General features: G+C 43.1%; 1 protein-coding gene across 1 annotated transcript in view; it reads right to left on the bottom strand.

Annotated features, from left to right (window-relative positions):
* TEDC1 (tubulin epsilon and delta complex 1) overlaps nt 1–21,286 on the bottom strand; it is a 57,398-nt gene that overhangs the window by 3,060 nt on the left and 33,052 nt on the right. Inside the window, exons 5-6 of the mRNA XM_026043764.1 lie at nt 20,405–20,491; nt 14,117–14,329 (exon numbers count right to left, since the gene is read on the bottom strand). Of these exons, the coding sequence (XP_025899549.1) occupies nt 14,117–14,329; nt 20,405–20,491 (300 nt within the window). The remainder of the gene's footprint in view (nt 1–14,116; nt 14,330–20,404; nt 20,492–21,286) is intronic.

Here is a 21,286-nt window from a genome sequence, read left to right as displayed (position 1 = left end):
CCCCTGATGTACGGGAGACCAGGTTATGTCCTCATTTGGGGTGAAACGCCACAGAAACGAGGGCAAACGTTCCCGTTAACACTGACATGACCAGGACCTTCACTGAGCACTCTTACCCCGGGGTCCTCATCACGGTATCCTCCATCTCCAGATCCTTCTGATCCAAGACCAACAAAACCCACCAAGCAGGAAAGGAACAAATTTCTCTGAATTTTTCCGAAGRGCTTTATCGATGCAGAAGCAACTGCTAGAGGAGACCACTGTTCATTAGGCACTTGAATAGAGAGAGCTGAAGTAGAGAGAAGTCTATCTTTGCCCTTGTCCAAAACTCGAAGGGTCCTTCATTATCATAATCCCCTAGGAATCCCAGGACATCGTTCGCTGTTGGCTAAATGAGCATCTGAGGCCAATTTTCTAACACTGCTTTAGAAGAAACAAAACTGAAGAAATAAATTCAGTGTTATCTGGCCTCCCCACTATCAAGGAATAAATGGAAAGAGAAGTTTGCAAGAAGTGGATTTAACACACTGGAATCAGGATGGGGGGAAAAAAAAAAACTTCTGTTACTCACAAAACCCAAAATCATTCAGCAGAGTCCACAATATGTTATTTATTTTTTGCATTAAACCCAGACAGAATACTAGCCAGGCTATATAAAAGCATTTCTAATAAAACATGGGTTTTCATACTCTCTACTGGCAAGCAGTGGAGAATTTTATTATCCATTGTGCGAGGCACATGACGGAAGAGCATGCTCCTCTCGACATTAAGTGCACCGAGTTTTAATTCATCATAGGAATAGCCCATCTTACTGGATCTCAGCAAGATCAGCTCTAAAGACAAGGATAACAGTCTATCTGTAAGAGCAACTGGGGCAGAAGTGCAACAGTCATTCTGGCATGCGAGTGTCAGAAAGGCACTGGACATTACTTTCTGCAAACAGGGCCAATATTTCACGGGACAACATTAGATGAAATTAATATGGGAAAATTCTGAAATAAAGAGTATGAAATAGGAGAATAAGCTCAGCAAAGCATTATTTGTATCATATCAGAGTGGGAAAGCAGATCTTGTTTGTGCTAATGGTTTTGGTCACAGCTGAATTCTGCAACCAGGCACGTGTCCCCAGGTACTCTTGCTGCTGCCTGTAGATTCTAACAGATATAAATCTCTAAAGGTTACCTTTGAGTAATAGACTTTACTCTTCACGTCCTAAAGATGTGAAACACCCAATGAAAACACCCAATAACCTCCTGCTATATAGTTAATTGCTGCTCTTTAATAGTTTGCTGCCTCTCATTAGTCAGCACACAATGATTAATCCACCCTGCAAAACAACCTCAGCAGACCACTTTGTATTAAGCAAACATCTCRTGAAAGATTAGGAGCCTCAGCATTTTGTGCCTGCCCTTCTCTGTCCCACAGCTCTGCCTTTCAGCCTCAATCTACCAGCTGAAACTTGAATTCCCAACCGGATACTCGGTGCTGACAATTGCGGCGCATCCTCTCTGAATAAATACAGCAGGGCAATAATCATTTCCAATCCTCCAGAAGTCACTTTGTTGCAGAGGGACCCAGTGCACCTCAAGAAAAACACACAGGGAATCACGCAGAGGAGAAACCAGCATCTTCAAACTGTGGTACGCACCCAGCTCTGGAGCAAAGTACTGAACTCAGGGCAACCCTTGTCCTGCTTGTCTGGATGCGCAGAAGGGAAGCTGCAGACACTGTGACCAAGTCCATGGAAACAGCATGTCCTTTTGCACCCTCCAGGGTCAAGGTGTGCTTTAATGCTTCAGAGTGAAATAAACCCTCCCGTGGCATGCAGGAATCCCAACGAACCCGCCGGGCACAGCGGATGCAGAGGTGTGCAGAGGAAAGCAGGACTCCTGACGTGTTYCTGCTCCTCCTGGTGTAACCTGTCACCGACCATTGCATTATGTTGTTCAGAAAACAACATGCACAAAGCCAGAAAACAAAACAAGCCTGGAGACAGCACCTCTTCTGCCTCCAATTTGATCTGTCCACGCATTGCTCATATATATCTTTATGAATTCCACAGGCATACTACTTGAAACACAAACTGTTCTTCCCAGTTCAGTCYAAGGAAGCTACGATGACTGGTTTCACTGGGGAAAACAGCACAACCTGCTCCTTACCACTCAGCCTCAAGTACCCAAAGCACCTCAGATCTTGTCTTCTCTGGAAGGGGAGCAAAAGAAATGCGAATGATGCAGCAATCGAGCTGCCAAGTCATCCTGCCTTTGCTATCATCGACTTTCCTAAATGCATCTCATTCYCCGAAAACATTAATCAGCATCCAGTTTGCAGTGATTTTTTTCTTTTTTTTTTACCTCTAGGGAAGGTGATTTCAGAACTTTATTTAAAGCTCTCCTGTTTAAAGCAGTCTCTGAAGATAAAGCAGATCTGCTATTAGTACCTGCACATTGAAAAGGGTAAAGTATCTGATATTGGGGATTTTATGGCTAATTGGGGACCACATCCAGAAACCAAGAGAGCAGAGGAGCAGGCAGCTGGCTCCAAACTGCTCCCAACTCAGCCCTACTTGTCCTCACTCAGCGTGGTCCTAAATAACACTGTTTATAAGTACCCATTATTTATATCTTTTGCTCTGTCTTAAAATTTATACCTAATATTTATATCTACCCCACGGAAAACCTTGCAGAACTGCAATCCCAACTGGCAGTCTAGCTGGAACAGAGTAAGAGGATGGAAGAAGATTTGTAGGCTGCTTCTAAGAAAGCTCTCTCTGTCAGCACGGAGAAAACCATCAGCTAGCACAAAAGGGGAAAAAAAATAGAAAAAAAGAGTAGAGAGAAATAATAAACAAAATTACCAACAACATATAAAAGGGGAAGACAGAGTCTACCATAAGCAACTCTGTGCAAGTAACTTGCAGTAATACTCCCCTTGAAAAGACACAAAATAAATCACAAGGGGGAAGGCTCAAAAATCACTCTGCTGCAAAACCCGTATTAGATTAGTGACGTCCTATAGTGGTAGCTTCCCTTTTAATGACGCTTTAAAATAGGCACAATATTGTATCTGCATATACTCTGGTTTGTATGGTTCTAAGACATGGTTCTTTCATGTCTTAAGTTCATGAAAAAAGTATAAATTGGAGATTTTTTTTTTTTTTTTTGACAACTGCCATGGATTATATCCTTCCCCTCCAAAGCCTTGCAATTCTGCTAGCAAAGCACAGGCAAAAGTCTCCAGCAAAAGTCACCCTTTCCTCCCTTTTCCTTTTAAGTCTGTTCATATTTTCCTTTCTAAAAGGCTAACTCCTAGCTCTGTTTTACACTACAGGACACTGTTAAGAAACTTGATTCATTTTGGGCCAAATTCCAGGCCTTTTTATCGCTTTTCTACCCAACTACCTCTCAAGGGCTGTTCTGCTGCGGGAGTCTGGGGTTGGAGGGACGAGTAGATTCTTCTTTACATCATGAATGAGGCAAATATCATCATTAAAGGACCTGTCAATATTCGAYCACTCCCTCCTCAACCCCTGCTGGAAAAGCAAACCAAAAGCATCATTTGGATGCCAGCACACACAGCAGCAAAGCACCAGAGCCACGGCTCTCTCGAGGACACAAAACAACCGCTCACAATTCATCTTTAAGACAGCACCATTTTAATTTTTGTTAAAAAAGGAAGCAAATAGTGGAACATAATTTCCTCTACCTGTCAGCCTTAGAAAGCACTCATCAAGGTAACAACATTTAAGCTTTCTCACCTTTGCCTGCTCGTCCCCAGAACAGGATTCATCTCAAAGCCTCAGCCTGTGTGTCCTTCACCTAAGGGTGCTCAGGATGGAGGTTCTAGAACAGGTTTCTAAATAAGCTCCTTCTGATGCAAAAACCCACAGGGCAAAGCAAATGCTTTGCACAAACATATGCCAGGACATAGTCTAAAGAAGGGATTATAAAATTTTACTCTCATCTCATCCTTTATTTCATAGTGCAATCCTTCTGCTCCTATGCCAGGGAAGGTTCATATCAGTTGCCACATCTTTTTAAAAAAAGGATATAATATAAAAAAGTGTTTCATTCCTGGTTCATTCCAAGTAACCCTTGCTGGTCTTACCTCACCTAACGGAATAGCACCTGGAATGGAAAATATTCCTCACCTTTCGCTAACCAAGCCTGCCATTTTCTCCTTCAGTTTGTCTCCTACAACCTCTACCCATGGAAAGATCTAAGTATTAAATACAAGTGGAACACAATAAAAATAGGCCCAGGGATCACTTGCTCTTTCCACCCACAACACCTCAAGTGTGCAAGTGCTCTCCTTGCAGAGCCGGAGAAGGCACCCATAGGTGCAGAGGGAGACAAATTCAGCCTTGGAGAAGCTGAGAAAGACACATTTCTTGCTCCGACGTGATGCTGCAAATGCACTAAGTGATGGAAACTCAAATCCTGCAACTCCTACTTCTCCCGGGGAAATTTGCAGGGGGGTGGGGGTGAGGGGGAGGATGCTGCAGAGCTCATGAAGTTCCAGCATTTGCAGAACGGCGTCTTCCAAAAATTAGATCCCTGACCTTCAGAAAAAGATGTCTACGTGCGGCTTTTACGGAGAAACAAAAATTAGAGCAAAAGCAAGGTCTGCAATCAGCTCGTCTGGAATCACTGCAACACTAAACAGGTGCATCACTATAATAAAAAAGAGCTCCCTCTAATTCATGTCTTCGACTAACTTGCCCAAATATCATTTCATATCTCCAAGAAAGTTATGGAGATGATACTGCAGCTCTGTAAAACCTCTCTCATTGAATCAAGCTTCCCTGCCACAAGCTTTAAAGGGATTTAATTTTCTGCAGCAGTTTCAACAAGGTGAAGTGTAGACAGTTAAAAACCCTGAAAATCGTCATTTCCTATTTTAATAGCCGAACATTCCGCACAGTGTCCTGCCTAAATGAGCTTGCTTTCTTCTTCTGTGATCCTTGACTGTACAAAAGATGGCTTGATTTCCTTCTGAAATAGCCCATTTAATAGCAACGCACACGGATTTATAGGTTTCAAGTCATAATGAACCTATTACATAGTGCAGGCTACAGTGTCAGAGCCAATAATTTCTGGAGCATTCTCCCACGTTTTGCTAAGTTACAGTGACCCTTTTAGCAACACATATTCTTTTCTGTTCCACGAGCCCCCGCTAATCAAGAAGCCACCCCATCACCGTGTTGTTTCAGCAGTGAAATGTGCTTAAAAACCACATACCTTCTTACTCGTTTCAGCCTCAGCCACTGCATTTTTGTTTCATCATTTGTCGTCTAAAGAAGTTTGCTGCCACCAAAAATCTACTTGCCGTGATATTACTCACATTGGACATCTTTGCTCTCTAAAACAGCAAGCCAAATAATTCCTTTACCCCTCTTTTAACCCCTTCCATTTCTCTAAGCATTTCTTAATGTGATGGTGGTATAAATACAGCCAACATCCCACTAAGCCCTGCRTTGTAACCTGCATCTTATTCTTCATTTAATGACCAGATTGTAGCATTCCGTTACCAAAAATGACAGCTTTTCTGCAACCCATTATCATTACAAAACAAAAGCAGATCAAGATGCTTTAAGATACATGACTGAGTATTTCTTACAAAAAAGGAAACCCAGAAAGAGTAAAAAAAAGAGGCAAAAAAAAAATCCCCTTTGGCTTAACACCTATAGGAAAATTTCACATTAATATAACTACTAGTTTCTAACGCTCACTAGCTCAACAAYATTAAAAAAACAACTTTAGGCCTTTGGAACTGATGGAGAATAAAAGAAGAAGCGGGGAGAGACAAAGTAATACTAATAGGGGGTATTAATTGTACTATAATCTACGAAGACATTTTGAAGGGTTGTAAAGCTGAGCTACAGCAACTGACAGAAGATGTAATTACACAAGCAGCTGCATTCCAAATTTTGCCCGGATTTGCAATTTCCTGCAATTAGAGGAACGTATGCATCTCCATCTTATGCATTTTAAGCAAGACGGTCGCTCTTCAGATGCCAGCTCCCAGACACACCTATTGTTATCCCTAAACAAATTCAAAGGGAAATCACACAGAGGCAGCGTACCTACTTTATCTAGATGCAGAAGGTCATCTTTTAATTGGGGAAAGAGTCCTCTGAGGAGGAACTAAAAATACAGTTTTAATACCAGGCATGCACATAGCAACATCCAATGAGGAGCACCACAAGCCGCCTGGTAGGGCACTTCTGTCATGTGCTGCTTTTAATTATACGTTGAATTATACACTGGAAAGGACTTGGGAAGCCTTCAGAACGGCGTCCAAGCTGTTCACCCATTGAGAGCTTTAAGAGGGCGAGGAAGCAGGATAAAGGAAGTTGGAAATCTCACTAAAGCATACGAGTAACACGATTTCATATAATGATTTTTACATTTCTGTTGATTTTTTAAGATAAACAAATCCAYTTCTATTTAGAATCATTTATCTAAATAGCACATGGATAGATTGGAGTCAAGAAAACCAGTCAACCTTAAAGCAAACAAATAAAAAGGGATGCAGTATTAAGGGGTCAAAAGAACGACGTGAAGATTTTTCAGGTCTTTGCCAGAAAAATGCAAAGTATACCTCCAAATTCTAATATTGAAACACAAAACATTTGATGGAGCCCAACACGACAGAGTGCTGAGTGCACAAATGTCCTATAAAGGGAAAATTACTTCCCTTAACCAGATATGAAGCATCAGCTTCAAAAAGACAAACAGAATCATTGTGGAGCCAGAACATCTTCTAAATCTCTTGGGCTTCCTCCCAACAAGGGAGGCAGCACGACCCACCACCAGGTACCTCCAGGGAAGGCAGAAGACCTCCAGACAGGAGCATCAACCTTGCAGATACCTCCTACACGAGGCACAGGGGATTTTCCCAAGGAGACACAGTCTGCACGTGTAAAAATCCCCCACCGCACACAGAATAAATCTCCTTTTCCAAATGTCAGATCTGCAGTATTTTACAATAACCACAAGAACTGCAATCCAACAGCCTTTCAAAGCGCATTTCTTTCTCGCTACAGCTCTGAGCTATCTTTTAGACTATTTTGGATTTCCTAATTCAATTAAAAGATCACAAAAAATTAACACAGCAACAGTCACTGAAAAGGCATTATAGGAAAAACCACCGTATGTCAGTGTAAGTAACTGAGACATTTGCAAAAAGGCTGTGCTGCTACTTTGAAAAAGACCCTGACAACCACAAATTACAAAGACAACGGCAGACAAGTGCTGCTTCATATAATAAACTGCTCACTTTTTCAATTTGTTCTTCCAAATTTTTAGCTTGGACAGTASAGATGAACACTGATGACAGAGATACCCTCTCAGATCTAAGTGATTTGCAGAGGTCTGCAGGGCACTGTTTTGYTTTAAGCCAAGCTTTACCCCTCTGTGAAATGTAAATGTAGCCACTTGAGAGAAGTGTGATGTGCTCTTACCTCCCTGTAGGATCCTGCTTTGGGAGAGCAGGATGTGAAACAACGAATTCAAGCAATGCCCACATATATGGGGCTAAAAGGGGAATGTTTATATAATGAACCCTGGGATAGACAAGAAGGTATTGTCACCTGGTAGCTCGATTTTGCAGAAAATGACCTTCCTAGCACAAAAATTGCRAAGAAAATGAAAAAGTGACTGTTCAGGGGTTACTTCATCCACAAACCAGAAATATTTTCATTAAATAATCTACCTCGGACTTTGCATCACCACTGCAGATCCACCCTTACCCCAGCACTGTGCATCCTCATCCCTGCTCTGGCCMAGCAGGGGTGCATCAGGGCAGACTAAGTGCCCTTGGGCAGCACAGTCTAAACATAACAAACAGCACAAGGCAAAGCATTCAATGTAGTGGATTCTGAGCTTAGAAATATATTGAGCCTTTATTTGGATGCATTCYTGGCTGAGAAATGATCTGACAATATTAAATTATAAATAGATGTAAATTCTTCTCTAAAGTGTAAGAGCCAMAGATGCAGAAAAGACTTGGTTGCTTTTTGCTCTTATGGTCAACATCCTTGGTTTCAGGGCAGATGTGTGGGAGAGAGCAAAGCCACACAGAAACAAGCCAAGATTTTTAGAAAAATGATAAACTGAAAGTTTATCTTTGAATGCAGGAATGCAAATAGCATTTCCCCCCGCTGCAAAAAGCATCAAGCACTTACCAGCTCTACAAAGCCCAAGGATCACTGCAAAACACATATTAGCTCTGTTCTTGGAGGAGAAACTCATCCCGGGGTGTGAAGTTGTAAAGCCAGGTGGCTGTTTGAAGGGTACTCTCCTAAAAGCCCACTCTGAAAGGCTCAGTAAAACACTCCAACAGYGTTTCAGGTAGAGCTGCTCTAAAATACTGCCCCTGGCAATGGTGTTTAAGAGGTTCTCTGTCCCCAGGATACTGCCCACGTGGAGGATGGCATTTGCTACCGTGGCTCAGCACCTGCTAGAGGGTCCTGACTTCAGAGGTGCCATAAACAACTCCGTGGTCCCATCAAATCCCACCTGCCATCCTCCAACCTTCTCCCAGCCACTGCTGGGACCCGCGGCCTCACAGGGCTTGCAAATCTGCACATTAGGAGCTTCCTAATCTTCAGTTGTGTTTTATGGGTTTTATCTGTGAAAACTAAGTACTACACTTATTTCTTTAAAAATGCACTAAAACATTTACAACGGCTACAAAACACATTCTCTCGCAGGAATGGGCTTTTTTTTTTTTTTTTTTTTTACAGTTTATTGTTAAATAAAGCTCATCCAAAATTTATTGGAGTATATCTTTTCAGATGTATTTACTGCCTGTTTTCATTGACTTGGTTGGTATCCAACGACTTAGCAAATGATATGAATAAAATATTAACACTGGTTATTGATTGCATCTTAACAGATGCTGTCACCTGAGCAAACACTGCTGCAAAGGAGAGGAAAGCTGCATCCTTGGGGAAGCAAGGAAAACCTTCCCCTACGCGCACTTCAAAACGTGGAGCTCTGTGCGCAACACAAGACAGCACTTTAGTTTCTAACGTTTCGCTCTTCCCCGAGGAGCTGAAGCTTTTCCGAAGACATGAGCCCCACGAAAAACGCCAGGCTGGATAATTTCCTTTCAGTTACATTTTGGTGTGTTTTTGAAAGCAGTTTGCTGATTTAGCAACTGGTGCATGGACTCCTCTCTCTCACTCTTCAGCATTCTTTTAATCACCTGCACAGCAAGTTGCATCCTCAAACAAAGAACAAATCCGTAACTTTTCCATCCCCTGGCATGCCGCAAGCTTAGCACTGACTAGCCAAGCTTGACCAGCTTGTCAGAAGCGAGCAAGATTCTTTCAAAAATACCCCCTTTCTTATTATCTACAGTAACTTTCTATGTATTTTTACAAACAGGCTCAAGGTCTAATGAAAAAGACATCTCTGCTTGACCTGGACAAATGTCAGGTTTGCTGGTAAGGGAAGCGATGCATGGAGAGGGCACCTTGTCCTCGRCCAAGGCAGGAGAGCACTTGCCTTCCAGCAACAGCCTAGATGTCACAGGCTCCAGAAAATGCAGATTCCGATCTCCTGCTGGGAATAACGATAAAGAAGCGACACACAAACCAATGCAACAAAATATATAAGTAAATGTGAATGCAAACTGCAGAATTTTATTCCCTTTGCTTAAAGRGAGCCGTGCTTTCGAATGACCCCCATCTGCAGTTCCACCAACAGTAAATTTAACTCAACAACTACACCCCGACCCCACCAGCTCTTCCCCTCTCTGCCCACAGCCTCCACCGTGCCCGGGGATGGATGTTTCTGATCCTGTCCCCAGGTTTCCACCCCCGTGCCAGACATCTGGGCCCAGCCGACCATGCGGCTCCCAAAGCTGCTCCTGTGGCCTTGCTAGTTCCTCAATCTCCTYTTGCATGAAAGGCTCCGCTGACAGCTGCTCCGCGCTCCAGATGGAGGGCTGCGGAGCAGGCAACGCAGCGGGAAGGCCGGGGGAAAGGGAAAAGGCAAGGGGGGACGAGGTTATGTAAGGAGATGTGCTCAAATGCTTTGAAATTCAAAGCAGCTCCTTGCTCTTGCCCAATGAGCGGCGGCAGCAGCCTATTCCCCACTGCCCCGCCGCTTCCTGCACCCCAGATAGCTTGGATAATTAACTACTCACGCCGCTAATATCTTCAGCATATCCTCAGAAAGCCCTCATAGCTAGAATAAATAGCAGAAATAGCAAAGATGAAATGGGAACAGTTTGCTTAAAGGGGGAAATAAAGAAAAAAGAGAGGCGAGGGGGAGGGAAGCAGCTCTTGACAAACCTTGAGAGGCTTCTCCAGCGGGAGCTCAGCTGCAGCGCTGCCCCGAGCAGAGCGGAGACGCGTCCCAGCCTGGCACCCGCGGTGGGGAAGGACACAGACCTGGTGGCTCGGCCCAAAACCCATCAGTGCCACCCACTGCTGGCACGAGGGAGGTCAAAATCGAGCCCCTGTGAGACGTTTCAGTCGTGCACACACGTCCCCTGGACATGCCTTTCTTTTCATGCAAGTCCAATGTGCTCCTGAATCCATTAAGCTCTGGCTCCTAGGGAGCTACCTGCTTTGCTGGCCTTCACGGTGATGCTCCCCGCCTCCCGGTTCCTAACAGAAATGGAAGGATATTGGAAATGCAGCTACAAAATTCAACACAACAACAACAACAACAGCACCACCGGAAAGATGGAAGACTATTTTTCAGCATTAACCTCTGGAACAGCTTCTCTACTTCAAATAATGAAGTGCTAAATCAAAGTGCACCAAAACCCATTCATTTTCTTTACTTTTTCTTTTTTTWWWAAATATAAATAGAAGATTCTATAGGGTAAGAAAAGCTCCTTTCTTGAGACCTGACAAGGTCGTGCACATTGTGCTGCGATCAGGTGGCAGCAGCATCAAATCCGAGTGACCCAGAGGACTACACCTGATGGAGTGAAATCCTGCTGGCTTTTTCAATCCCTTCCATCCCCGCTTGATCAGGCATCCCAGGGGATTTGTGCTGCCAGTCCTGGCAATATTCACTGCCTCTCCTCTAGTCTCCCTCCTCCCACCTGGAGGAAAACAGGAAATTTTTGGAGGAAAATGGAAGAAAAGCGGAAAACAAGAGAGCCTGGTCCCAAATGGATTCGGTCCATCACCAGGGCATCTCCCCTGCTTTTCTTCTGAAATTCCCACCTCTGGCAARCGTTTGGGGAGGCAGCAGCATCCTCATGAACCAGAAGCAGGGACCGTAAGTGAGACACCGAACTCGGCTACAGCTCTTCAAGCCCCAGCACAGCCCTGAAGAGCAGCAACTCCAGACAGTTTTCCCCTTCAGAAGTCTGCAGCTCCAGGGATTCTAGTTCAGGGCAGATGGCCGATGTCTCTGCACCTCCCTTCCTGCTTTCGTAGTGCCAAGACATTCCCTAAAAAAACACACAAGAGATCACAATATCTCTTTCCTAGCTTGCTCTCAAATCTGAAAAGCTATAAAGGAGCAAGAGGCTTCTGGCTGTACTTCCACCCTCTATGCACATCACTTACCAAATCATTCCTTAAAAATAAGGTAAGTTAAAAAAAAAGTATTTTGAGAAAAAATACATGGATGTGGAAAGAGACACAGAAAATTGTTCAAAACCTGCCAAAATCATCCCGCAGTCAACAACTAGAACTCTGCATCAAACACTGCCTGATCAGGAAAGAAAATGCAGAAAATGAAAGACAGGAAAAAAAAAAAGGAAAAAACATGCAGGCTCTAATGCACCCTTCCTCTCATTAAGTAGTTCTGACATGGAACAGGACTGTCATTTGGAGTCTAATACTCTCTGCATTCCAGGCTGTGGTGGCTGAATGTTTAACACAGCCCGAAATCAAAACCTCAGTCAACAGAGTAAATAATAAATGAAATATGTTGAAAACCAACAAACAAGTTCTCTAGGAACCAAGCAAACAAAAGTTCTCTTGGATTAAGACACCTTTTACGCTCATTCAGCTTTTTTGATCGTTTGCAAGTCCTCAAAGAAYTGCCAAAGGAAAGTGTTTGCCCCATAATGGATGGGAAAGAACAACAAAAATGAGAGCCCAGTATTTGGGTCACATTTCTGCCAATACAGGTATGTTGTTTGCCTCCTCTCCTCCAAGATACTGAACACTTTACTGCCTATAAATGGATATCACTGAAAATGTCACGTTAATCAGGATTTCACAAATCACCCTTCCACCCTTCACCCTTCCAACATCTAGTTGTCTTCTAGCCAACATCCCTAAAAGGGGAGATGGTTTCAGGGTCATTGCAGCACACAATCAAAGGAGGAACTCCAGTGTGACCACCCTCTATGCCAGTGCAAGGACTTCATATGTTCCTTGCTCAGAAAGGCTTTCATAACTTCAGTCACTGTCACTTCTCTCTGGGGCTTTTCTAGTTCAACTGCTTTATTTTTTTGAGGATGGTCCCCTTTCATCTGCGTTTTTTAGACTCAACTCCCTGCAATTTTAGCTGCTCTTTTACCACTTTCCTACTCAGTGCCACAAAAAAAAAAAACCACCTGCAAACCTTTGCAGTTGTGCTGAGCGTTTACTATTAGTGATGTAGCTTCATCTGTCACCTTGGGCAGCTCACTCCCGGCCTCGCCTTCACCAGGGCGGCTCTACAGGTGACGGACTGCACAGGCGTGCAAGACTCCGCTGGTGACCACCACTGCTCTGCAAAACCACAAGCACCTCGTCTTTGCTCCCCTGCTCTGCTGCTTGCTCTAGGGAAAAAAGGTAAGGCAGTTACGTGTTTGTTTTCTCACCAAGAATCATAAAATTCAAGGAGTTTTATCAAGTGTTATTCGTAAATTCAAGTAAACTACGTCAACCCAACCTCCCTTGATGGGACCACTCAACATGTGGGCAAAGAGCTCCAACAGATTTTTGGAGCATGATTTCTTTTCAGAAARACAGTGCTCTCTTCCACAACACATCACATGTAATCCTGAAGGAAAGATTTGATAAACTTATTTCTCAAAGGAAGAGACTGAAAGGGGAGAAATACGCAACTGAGAGAAGAGTCTGCATTCAGAAAGCATGTGGACCATGGAGAAAATGACGGGAGAAAGCAGCGTATAAGCAGCACTGCTGATAGAAGTCCAAGTTGATATAAAAAGGACTGACGGAGAGTCATCCGACCTCCAGCACTCCAAAAAATTCTGTCACGTAGCATTACAAAATCATTCTGTTCTGGGGGACGGAGAAGAAAAGGCACTTGTGATAAACTACCCTTTTAACAACGCCACACTAAGATGCACTCCATTTGTTTCGCCACAGTTGCACGCTCGATGACATTCACCAAATTTCAGAAACACTGGAACTCGACCAGCCATCGCTCAAAYCCAAACGATGCAACTATTTCAATGCACCATGAAGATTTCCTCGGCTATTCTTTGTGGATTTTAATACTTTGATTTATACATAACCAGCTACAGTATTATTATTTAATTTTAGGTATAAAATCTAACAGCACTTTATATAAAGAGTCGGAGTATGTCTTGCTTTAGAAATCATCCACCAGAAAATTTATTTTTAGAAATAAAAATATTATTTGTTCTGCTACGCTCATGCCAGTTTTCCCGTCCTAGCAGCTGAATCAGGCCACGCAGGAGACCTGTCTAGACCTGCACCCCCTTGCTGAGAGCAGCCAACTGCAAGTGACTAGTGAAGAGCACAGAACAAAAACAAATACACCGAGATGCTTCTTTGGAATAGCCCTCCAAACCCGCAGTGATTTGCACCCCTGCAACACCCTTGGCTTATAATTCATAACTATTTATTTAATAGCTCTTAATAGATATTTCTGCCAAGAATTTGTCCAACATTTTGAACCCCTATAAAGTATTTATACTCACAGTGTCCTCTGGGAAGAAGTTCTGCGTACTTTGTGAAGCAGCAGCTCCTTTTGCCTGTCCGAAAACCTGTTCTAGCACACTCCTCATTTTTACCTTGGGAGAGAGTAGTCGGCTGTTCTCCACATACTTTCTCCACACTGGATCTTTGAGGACTGCTGGGCAAAAGCTTCCTGATCTAACAAGACTGAGAAAGATGGATCTGCGAGGGCTCCTGTGATCACCCCAGCCTTACCTTCTCATACCACACAGCCTTGCGGTGAGTTACAAGCTCCTGCAGCTGGTCACGGACACTCGTTAGGTCTGTGGATAATCTGTCAATTCTCCCCACGAGGCTGCCAGCCCAGTGGCTGCAGGAGCCTGTCTTTGGTAGCGGATTTTCCTTTGGCTGAGCGTCCTGGGACTTGCATAGACTTCCCTCTTCAGACATATCATCCAACACAGCTTCCTAAAGGAAAAATGATAAAGGTTACTAACTTTTCAGCATGAGCAAAAATGGGTTTCCCCTTTTTCCCCACTTATTCTACCCCAGCAATTTATACCTATGAATTTACACCTATGTATTACCTATATAATTTACACCTATGTATTACCTATATAATTTATACCTAGGAATGCACTGCTGCCACCTCAGGATACGACTACTCCACATTTTTGAAGTTACTTTAATCAGAAAATTTCTTCAGTTAACTCTAATGTACCTCTAAGCTATTGAAACCATGTATTGCTAACASTGCATATGCAAGCTACTCGCTATTGATTTACTAAAGCATGAGTGGCATTCACGAGACATAGAGATGGTCTGCAGAGCCTCTAGATATGCTCCTTCCACCCACTTTCTGGGGCTGAATGCACTTTTATGGCTTTTTATAACAAAACGACGACCAGCACAGAGATAAGTGCTTACGCTGCTCAGGAAAATCCCATTTGGAGGTTATAACACCCACAAGATGGCTTGTGTCCTACAAAACTCCACAAAATGAGACTCCTGGATAGTCCCAGTAGTGCTGGGCAGCAGCTCTGTCAGCTCTTTTTAAACYCGGCTCATGTAACTGGTTCTGCAAGTAATTCTGTTGCTTCCTGACATAGCACCAGCTGCCTGAAATACTCAGGAAAAAAAATAAGYTCAGAGGTCTCAATCCTTGCACTGTGGGGCACAGTATATTTAGAAACACACTGTTTCCAAGCCAGGAACTTGGCTTCACAACTAAAGCACTGAGTCCTCCCCACTCACGTAGTATTAAATATTTCCATTTTATTAAGAAAATYCGCAGAAGACATCAAATAAGAGATCTCTTCTAAGGACATGGCCAGAATTCAAAATTTTCTTTATAAACTGAGGAAATGATGTGAAAGTAGTAAGAAATTCAGCAGTTTTACAGCAAGGTCTACACACTGGAGAAGCAAAGTGTCTGCTGCCTAATTACTGGCTCAGCAAGCAATACTGCTGGAAGAGATGTAAGAAAATCAGGCAGAAGTCACCAACGTGACACTGTTCAAAAAAGCACCAGAGGCAGCAGCAGTTACGTACAAGACAAACTGGATAGAAGATCCCATTGGGGAGCAGCGACACTCATCACAAGTTTGAAGAATGAGCTACCTCTAAGGGGACACTAAAAGCACCACTTTTGTTTAGCCYAAAAACCACAGGCTGTGGATTCAGTGACATGCTAACAGCCTGCACTGATGTAAAAGGAGGCTTCAAAGAGGATGGGAATCAATTTCTCCGTCTCTCTCTTTTCTCTGCAGGTAGGGTAAAAACTGACTTAAATCACAGCAAGGGGGCTGGAGGCTGATTATGAGGGAAAAAAAAACTTTTTAAGGGAGCTGAATGGCAAATGACACGCTATAAAATCTCCTTTCTCAGGCAACGTCAGCACTGCAAAGTGTCACAAAACTGTCACCGTTGAGACGAGTGGCTTGGTGCTGACCACAGGAACGGCCCATGAGGACACAGACGTGTCCTGGGCACGGGCAACGTCCACGTGGAAATAGTAGTGCCTGGCACGCACGAGAGACTCCCTCCCACGTACGTCCTGTCTCGCTGCAAAGGACAGCCCTGCGTGGCAGAGGGGACAGAAAAGAGCCACAGCTGCATCTGGGGACAAGGAGAAGAGAATAAAGAAAACAGTAATATATTTTCACTACATAACTAAAACTTTCTTAGTTCACGGAAAGCAACAGAGCTTATTTGAAATTCAGCAAGCGCATGAATCTTAAAGCAATATTTTGTTAATTTATTAGAATTACCGCGCCCGCTCCGCTCGCTGCAGCTCTGTCAAACGCCAGCCTAAGGCAATTGGTTTGTCTTCCTTTGAATGTTACATTTAAGAGGCACTATACTTGCCCTTTTAAGCCAGCGCCTTGTGCCACCGCCTGTCACCAAAGGCGGCAGCTGAACGCCTCCCACGGCGAGAGCGGGGCGGTAATGAAGCCCCTTGCTGATGGCACGGAGTCTGCTCCATCCTCCTCTTGCAGGCTGCCTCTCTGCAGCTGCTGTAGCATATGCCATGTGCAAAGGAAAAAGGGAGGCTGAGCAGGAAGGGGAGAGGGAGAAAATGCAGAAAAATTGGGGAAAAATGGGAGGAAAGGGGGGCGGGAGCCTACCACAAAGACAAGCGCGGCATCGCCACGTGCATTAGAAGTTGTCTTTTCCTGACCGTTTTCACCAAAAGAAAGCGGACTAAGCTGTAACTGAAGCTTTCACAAAATCCTATTGATGGGGCCTGATCATGAATTCCTTCCTGGTGGCTGAAATTATTTATGACCTCCTGAGGATGACTACTGCTCRTTAGCTGAAAAGCAAACCGGTCCGCTTCCTAGGATGAGGAGGAGAGGAGGCAGCAGTATTGTCAAGAGCACTGGTCTGGGTAACCTCCTCCTTCTTTTGATACAAGATTCAGAGAGCTGGATGTAGCAGTAAGTACATTCGGGCTACAAAGTAAAATCCCGTCCTCCTCCTTCAATTTTACCTCTGAATTTCTCAAGTTCTCCAATCCTGGTGCTCATTTGACTTTAAAAAACATTTAATATTAAAACGCTAAGTTTCTCAAAATGGATTAAAATCCTTCTTTCCTTAAACTTCATTCAATGTGTTTTGATAACATAACTGAAAATAATCAATCTCAGACTTGAAAGTTGGTAAGGAAATATCATTAATAGCAAATCTCAGAAAACCAGCTAGTGTCTATATTTAGCTGTAATGTCTTCTTTATCAAATCTGAAAAGTTGCTTTTAAAAATAATAAYGCTAAAATCATCTGACAAGCCAGAACTAAGAAAGTAGGAAAGAAAATTCTCTTGACAGCTTGCTGCACTTGGTGAGAAAAAGAAGCAAAGATGCAGGGATCACCAAAAATCTGTTTTCCTGCAGCCACGTCCAAGCTCAGCTGCTGAACCAGGCAAGAAGTCTGAAAGATTCACCAATTCCAACTCGTTAGCTGGTGGATTCCTAGCAAGATTAAGGAGCCCAGTCTGGCATTAAGTCTTTTACACCTGCCATTGACAAATGCTGAAGGCATCAGTGGTTTGTGGGGAAAATCCTCCTGTTTCCCCTTTTTTTTATTTTTTTTTTTTTTTTTTTTGGGGGGGTTTTTCCTGAAGATCCCACTCTATCTCCATATGTGAGGTGAATATTTGTGCAGAAATCAAAAAATGCTATAATGTGTATGCAGTGATCAACAGTAAGTTATTTTTCTTTTGGGGGGGGGGGGGGGTAGGGGAAGAGAAGGGTGACATTTTTTTGTTTAAAATTATTAATGCTCTTTTAATACTAATTTTAATACTAATATCAAACTTCTACAGCACATGAGCCAGATACTTGATTTAAACATAGATTGTCAAGGCACAGATAAATCACAGGGGACAGGAAAAGGGAACGCTTGTCCAAAAAGTAACTGCAGGGGAGCTGGTAAACTGATGGCCATGGAACAGGTTATTTTAAAGGTTAGGAGAAAAAAAAAAAAAAGGCAGCATTCTTCGAAATACAGTTCCAAATAACACATACGCTTATTAAAGCCATAGTTCAAACACTCAAATAAGAAAACAGCAAGGCTCATACTGCTTTTTTAAGAGGATAGGTGACATTTCTGTGGAGGAAGTGTGGCAGTACACCTACCATGCCTCCAACCTGTGCCTCTGCCACTCACATACAGCCATAATCCAAGGCAACATTTTATTCAATGCAATTTTAAGCAACTGTCTAACAAATACTTTGTTGAACTGCTCTTGCAGGACCAATTGCTCATGCTCAAGTGCTCTTCCTCGTCCTTCCTACTAAAGATAAGCAACTCTGCCGCAAAGCAATTTTAAACCCTAATTAAGTAATCTCTTTCATTTAGTATTAAATCTGTTTCCTTCACAGAATTTTTCCCACTTATATTTGTGAAAGCTAATCTAGTGAACCTTCCTATTCCTATCCCAAGATAGGCCATGCTTGTGAGATGCATTAATTTCCCCAGTTTTCACCTTCATTAACTTGCCTAGTTTCCCACTCTGTGAATCTTTAAACCCAGCCTCGTGCTCATCACTGCAAACGCAGCACCTCACGATTCACTGCTCCCAGGAATCCCATTTCAGTGGCTGTCACACGTCTTGCTCTGACTGCAGCTGAGCTGGAATGTGGTTCCCAGTTCCTCCTGGCTCCCTGTCACGGACCAACCCTTGTTGCATTAGGATTCTTCATGTACATCAGCAACTTTCATGTCTAGACTTTTATTTTATAGAAGTGAAGGTTCTCTACCCATGCCCACACAGCAGATTTGCTGAAGAATCACCTTAGGCTTCTTTCTGGCAAAAAGGAACTTGTTCTCTCTCCCTGCAATATTCCCATAGGATTCATTTCTTTTCCAGAATAAGGTAAAAGAAACTGCCTGATAAAAAGGATGCACCAGGGAAACATTGAGGGAATGAAGGCATTAACTCAGATCTCCTTGCTGCWGATTGCTCATGGCATAATCCCACATTAAAGACACCAACTCTGCCACGATGGAAAGGAAGGCAGTATCTGAGCCAAAAAGATGAGCAGGTCCTAAGTCAGAAAAGTTGTATTAGATCAAATGATAATAATGGATTTAGAGGTAAGAAATGTTATATTTGGGCCAGGTAGATTGCGGTTCTGTCCAAGCACCACGTCTGGTAATTAAAGAACCAAGAGAAGGCGAAAGTTAAGCAGAGCAAGCAGCAGCAGCACATGCAGAGTAAGCCACACTCAGCAAACACGGAGGCGGGCTGCACAGCCACTACTAACCTCCCACCCGCACAAAAACATTCCAGAACCAGAGGAAGGAAGCTGCAGCRCGGATRTGTCACCAACGCTGCCAACAGCATYCGGAAGAACTGGGAATAACCAGGCAAAAAGCATCCCACTCATCACACCAGCCAAGCAAAGCATGGCTCCAATGGAAAGACAAAGCTAGTGCATCCTCTGAGCACATCCCAGTGCCACACACAGGAACGTGGCCACCACCAGCAAAATCCCAGCCTGCTCAACAACAACACCACTGTACGCAACCCTGGCTTAATGGGCTGGTCACTAACGTGCTTTTTCTTTTCCAGATGTTTATTCTAGATTTAAGTCTAGGATTCCCTTCAACGTCCCCAATGCTCCTYGCATTGTACAACGTGTCGGGGCCTAAGGTTTTGGTGGGTACCCAGACAAMCCGTTGCACGTGCAGCTACATTTTGTCTGCACCACTTTGAAGCCAGGCTTATTCTAGCACATATGCTTTCCAAAGAATTATAAGATGGTAGATAAATAAAGTTAAAAAACAATGATCTTAGGCAAGGCTGTGGATTGGAATTATTTTTTCAAGATAGGTAAGGTAACTTTACACTCCTTTGTGCTGCTTTCAGTGTAGGCCTACAGGGCATACTGGCAATTAATGGTCAGCTCCCTGATTTTCAAAATTTATAAATTCATACGGCTAATGCAGTGTTTTGGAGAATTATTTTCAGCAACTGTAAATGGGCAAAACTCGTACACAGAAGTGAGATGGATGTTACCATTTACACTCACTTGAGAAATCGTAAGAAGCACAGAGGAAGGTTTATTGATTCCTTACGATCGTTCAACACAGTTCAAGGGGAAATATGTAATCTCAACACACTATTTGGCTGCAAAGAATGAAGTTGTTTTCAATATCAGCTGCTTGCAAATTCAGTTGTTCTCAAGTCTGCAATAAAGCTTAAAGTCCCTCTTCTGAAGCGCCATTTAATTTTAACAAAATGTGCACTTGCTATGTTTGAAAAAACATTAAAGAAATGAAGATCAGGCATTTTCATTTGTGTTAACTGTACGAAATTTTGCCACTCTTCCTTCTAACTCCTCAGCTTAGCTGCCAGGTCTTAGTGAAGGGAAGGGGGGAGGAAAAAAAAAAAAAAAAAAGAAGTAGAAGTTTTGCTCAAAATGCCATTGAAAAGATGTTTTGCATCATGCACCTTTGTGGGAAGGGACCTTTGGAAGTGGTCAGTTATTTACTAGATCAGAAAAAGCAAAAATCTTTAAAAACAGTTTGATTCATTACCATCCACTGCCAATAAATTTGCTCCAGCTGCTTCCACTCCAGAAAGGCTTCTAGCTGCACTGTTTCAGACTCCAGCGACTCCAGCAGCTACAGCAAAGGAAACAAAAGAAAAGAAAAGCAGGTAATATTAGTCATTCATGAACTGAATGAAATGTGTGTTCGGCCTGAATTATAAAAGAGATCCCCATAAGAGAGCGGTATTATTATTTCAATGGCATGTGGGACACCCTGCTATTTCACAGGAACACTGGAAAAACAGCCATGCAAATGCAACAAAGACAATCACTTTCCAACAACACCGATTATTCCTCACCCTGAAAACCATCRGCTTCCATGTACATGGATGTGGGGCTTCCATAGTATTTTACAAATTCAAAGGGACATAAATCAGATACATTAAAGCCTAGAAGCACATACATCTTTGAATCCTCTGATCAGGTATATATGAGTGATTATTGGCTTTATCAGCTTCAATACTGGCCATTTATTTGAAATGCACAATTTTATCATTAACAACAATAGCAATTTTTTCAGTATACACACAAACAGAATGTGGTCCCTAAGAGGACAATCCTCAAAGAGGTGTAAACTTGCCCTGGACAGACAGCCACCTACTGCCAGATTTATTTGGTTTCATTACATACGAGATCCCAYAGAACTGAAGTAACTATGAAAGGTGAGCTGGCTCTGTGCTTTGATTCTGAGAATGTAACTCGGAGACATAGAAAGCAGCAAAGGTGCTCGCCAGAAGTAACTGCTGGAAATTATCAGCAGTTCAGGCTAAGATTGCTGGACCCAAAAGGCCATCATTACATGGTTATTCACACAAGGGACACTTTACATTACTGCTACTGCCTCTGCTAGTGCTAACATCAGCTGGCG

This window comes from Nothoprocta perdicaria, unplaced genomic scaffold, assembly GCF_003342845.1.
Source record: "Nothoprocta perdicaria isolate Ctin4 unplaced genomic scaffold, notPer1 scaffold_34, whole genome shotgun sequence".
Taxonomy (NCBI): domain Eukaryota; kingdom Metazoa; phylum Chordata; class Aves; order Tinamiformes; family Tinamidae; genus Nothoprocta; species Nothoprocta perdicaria.
Note: the sequence above shows the minus strand (reverse complement) of the source record. Positions and strands in the feature narration are given on the sequence as shown.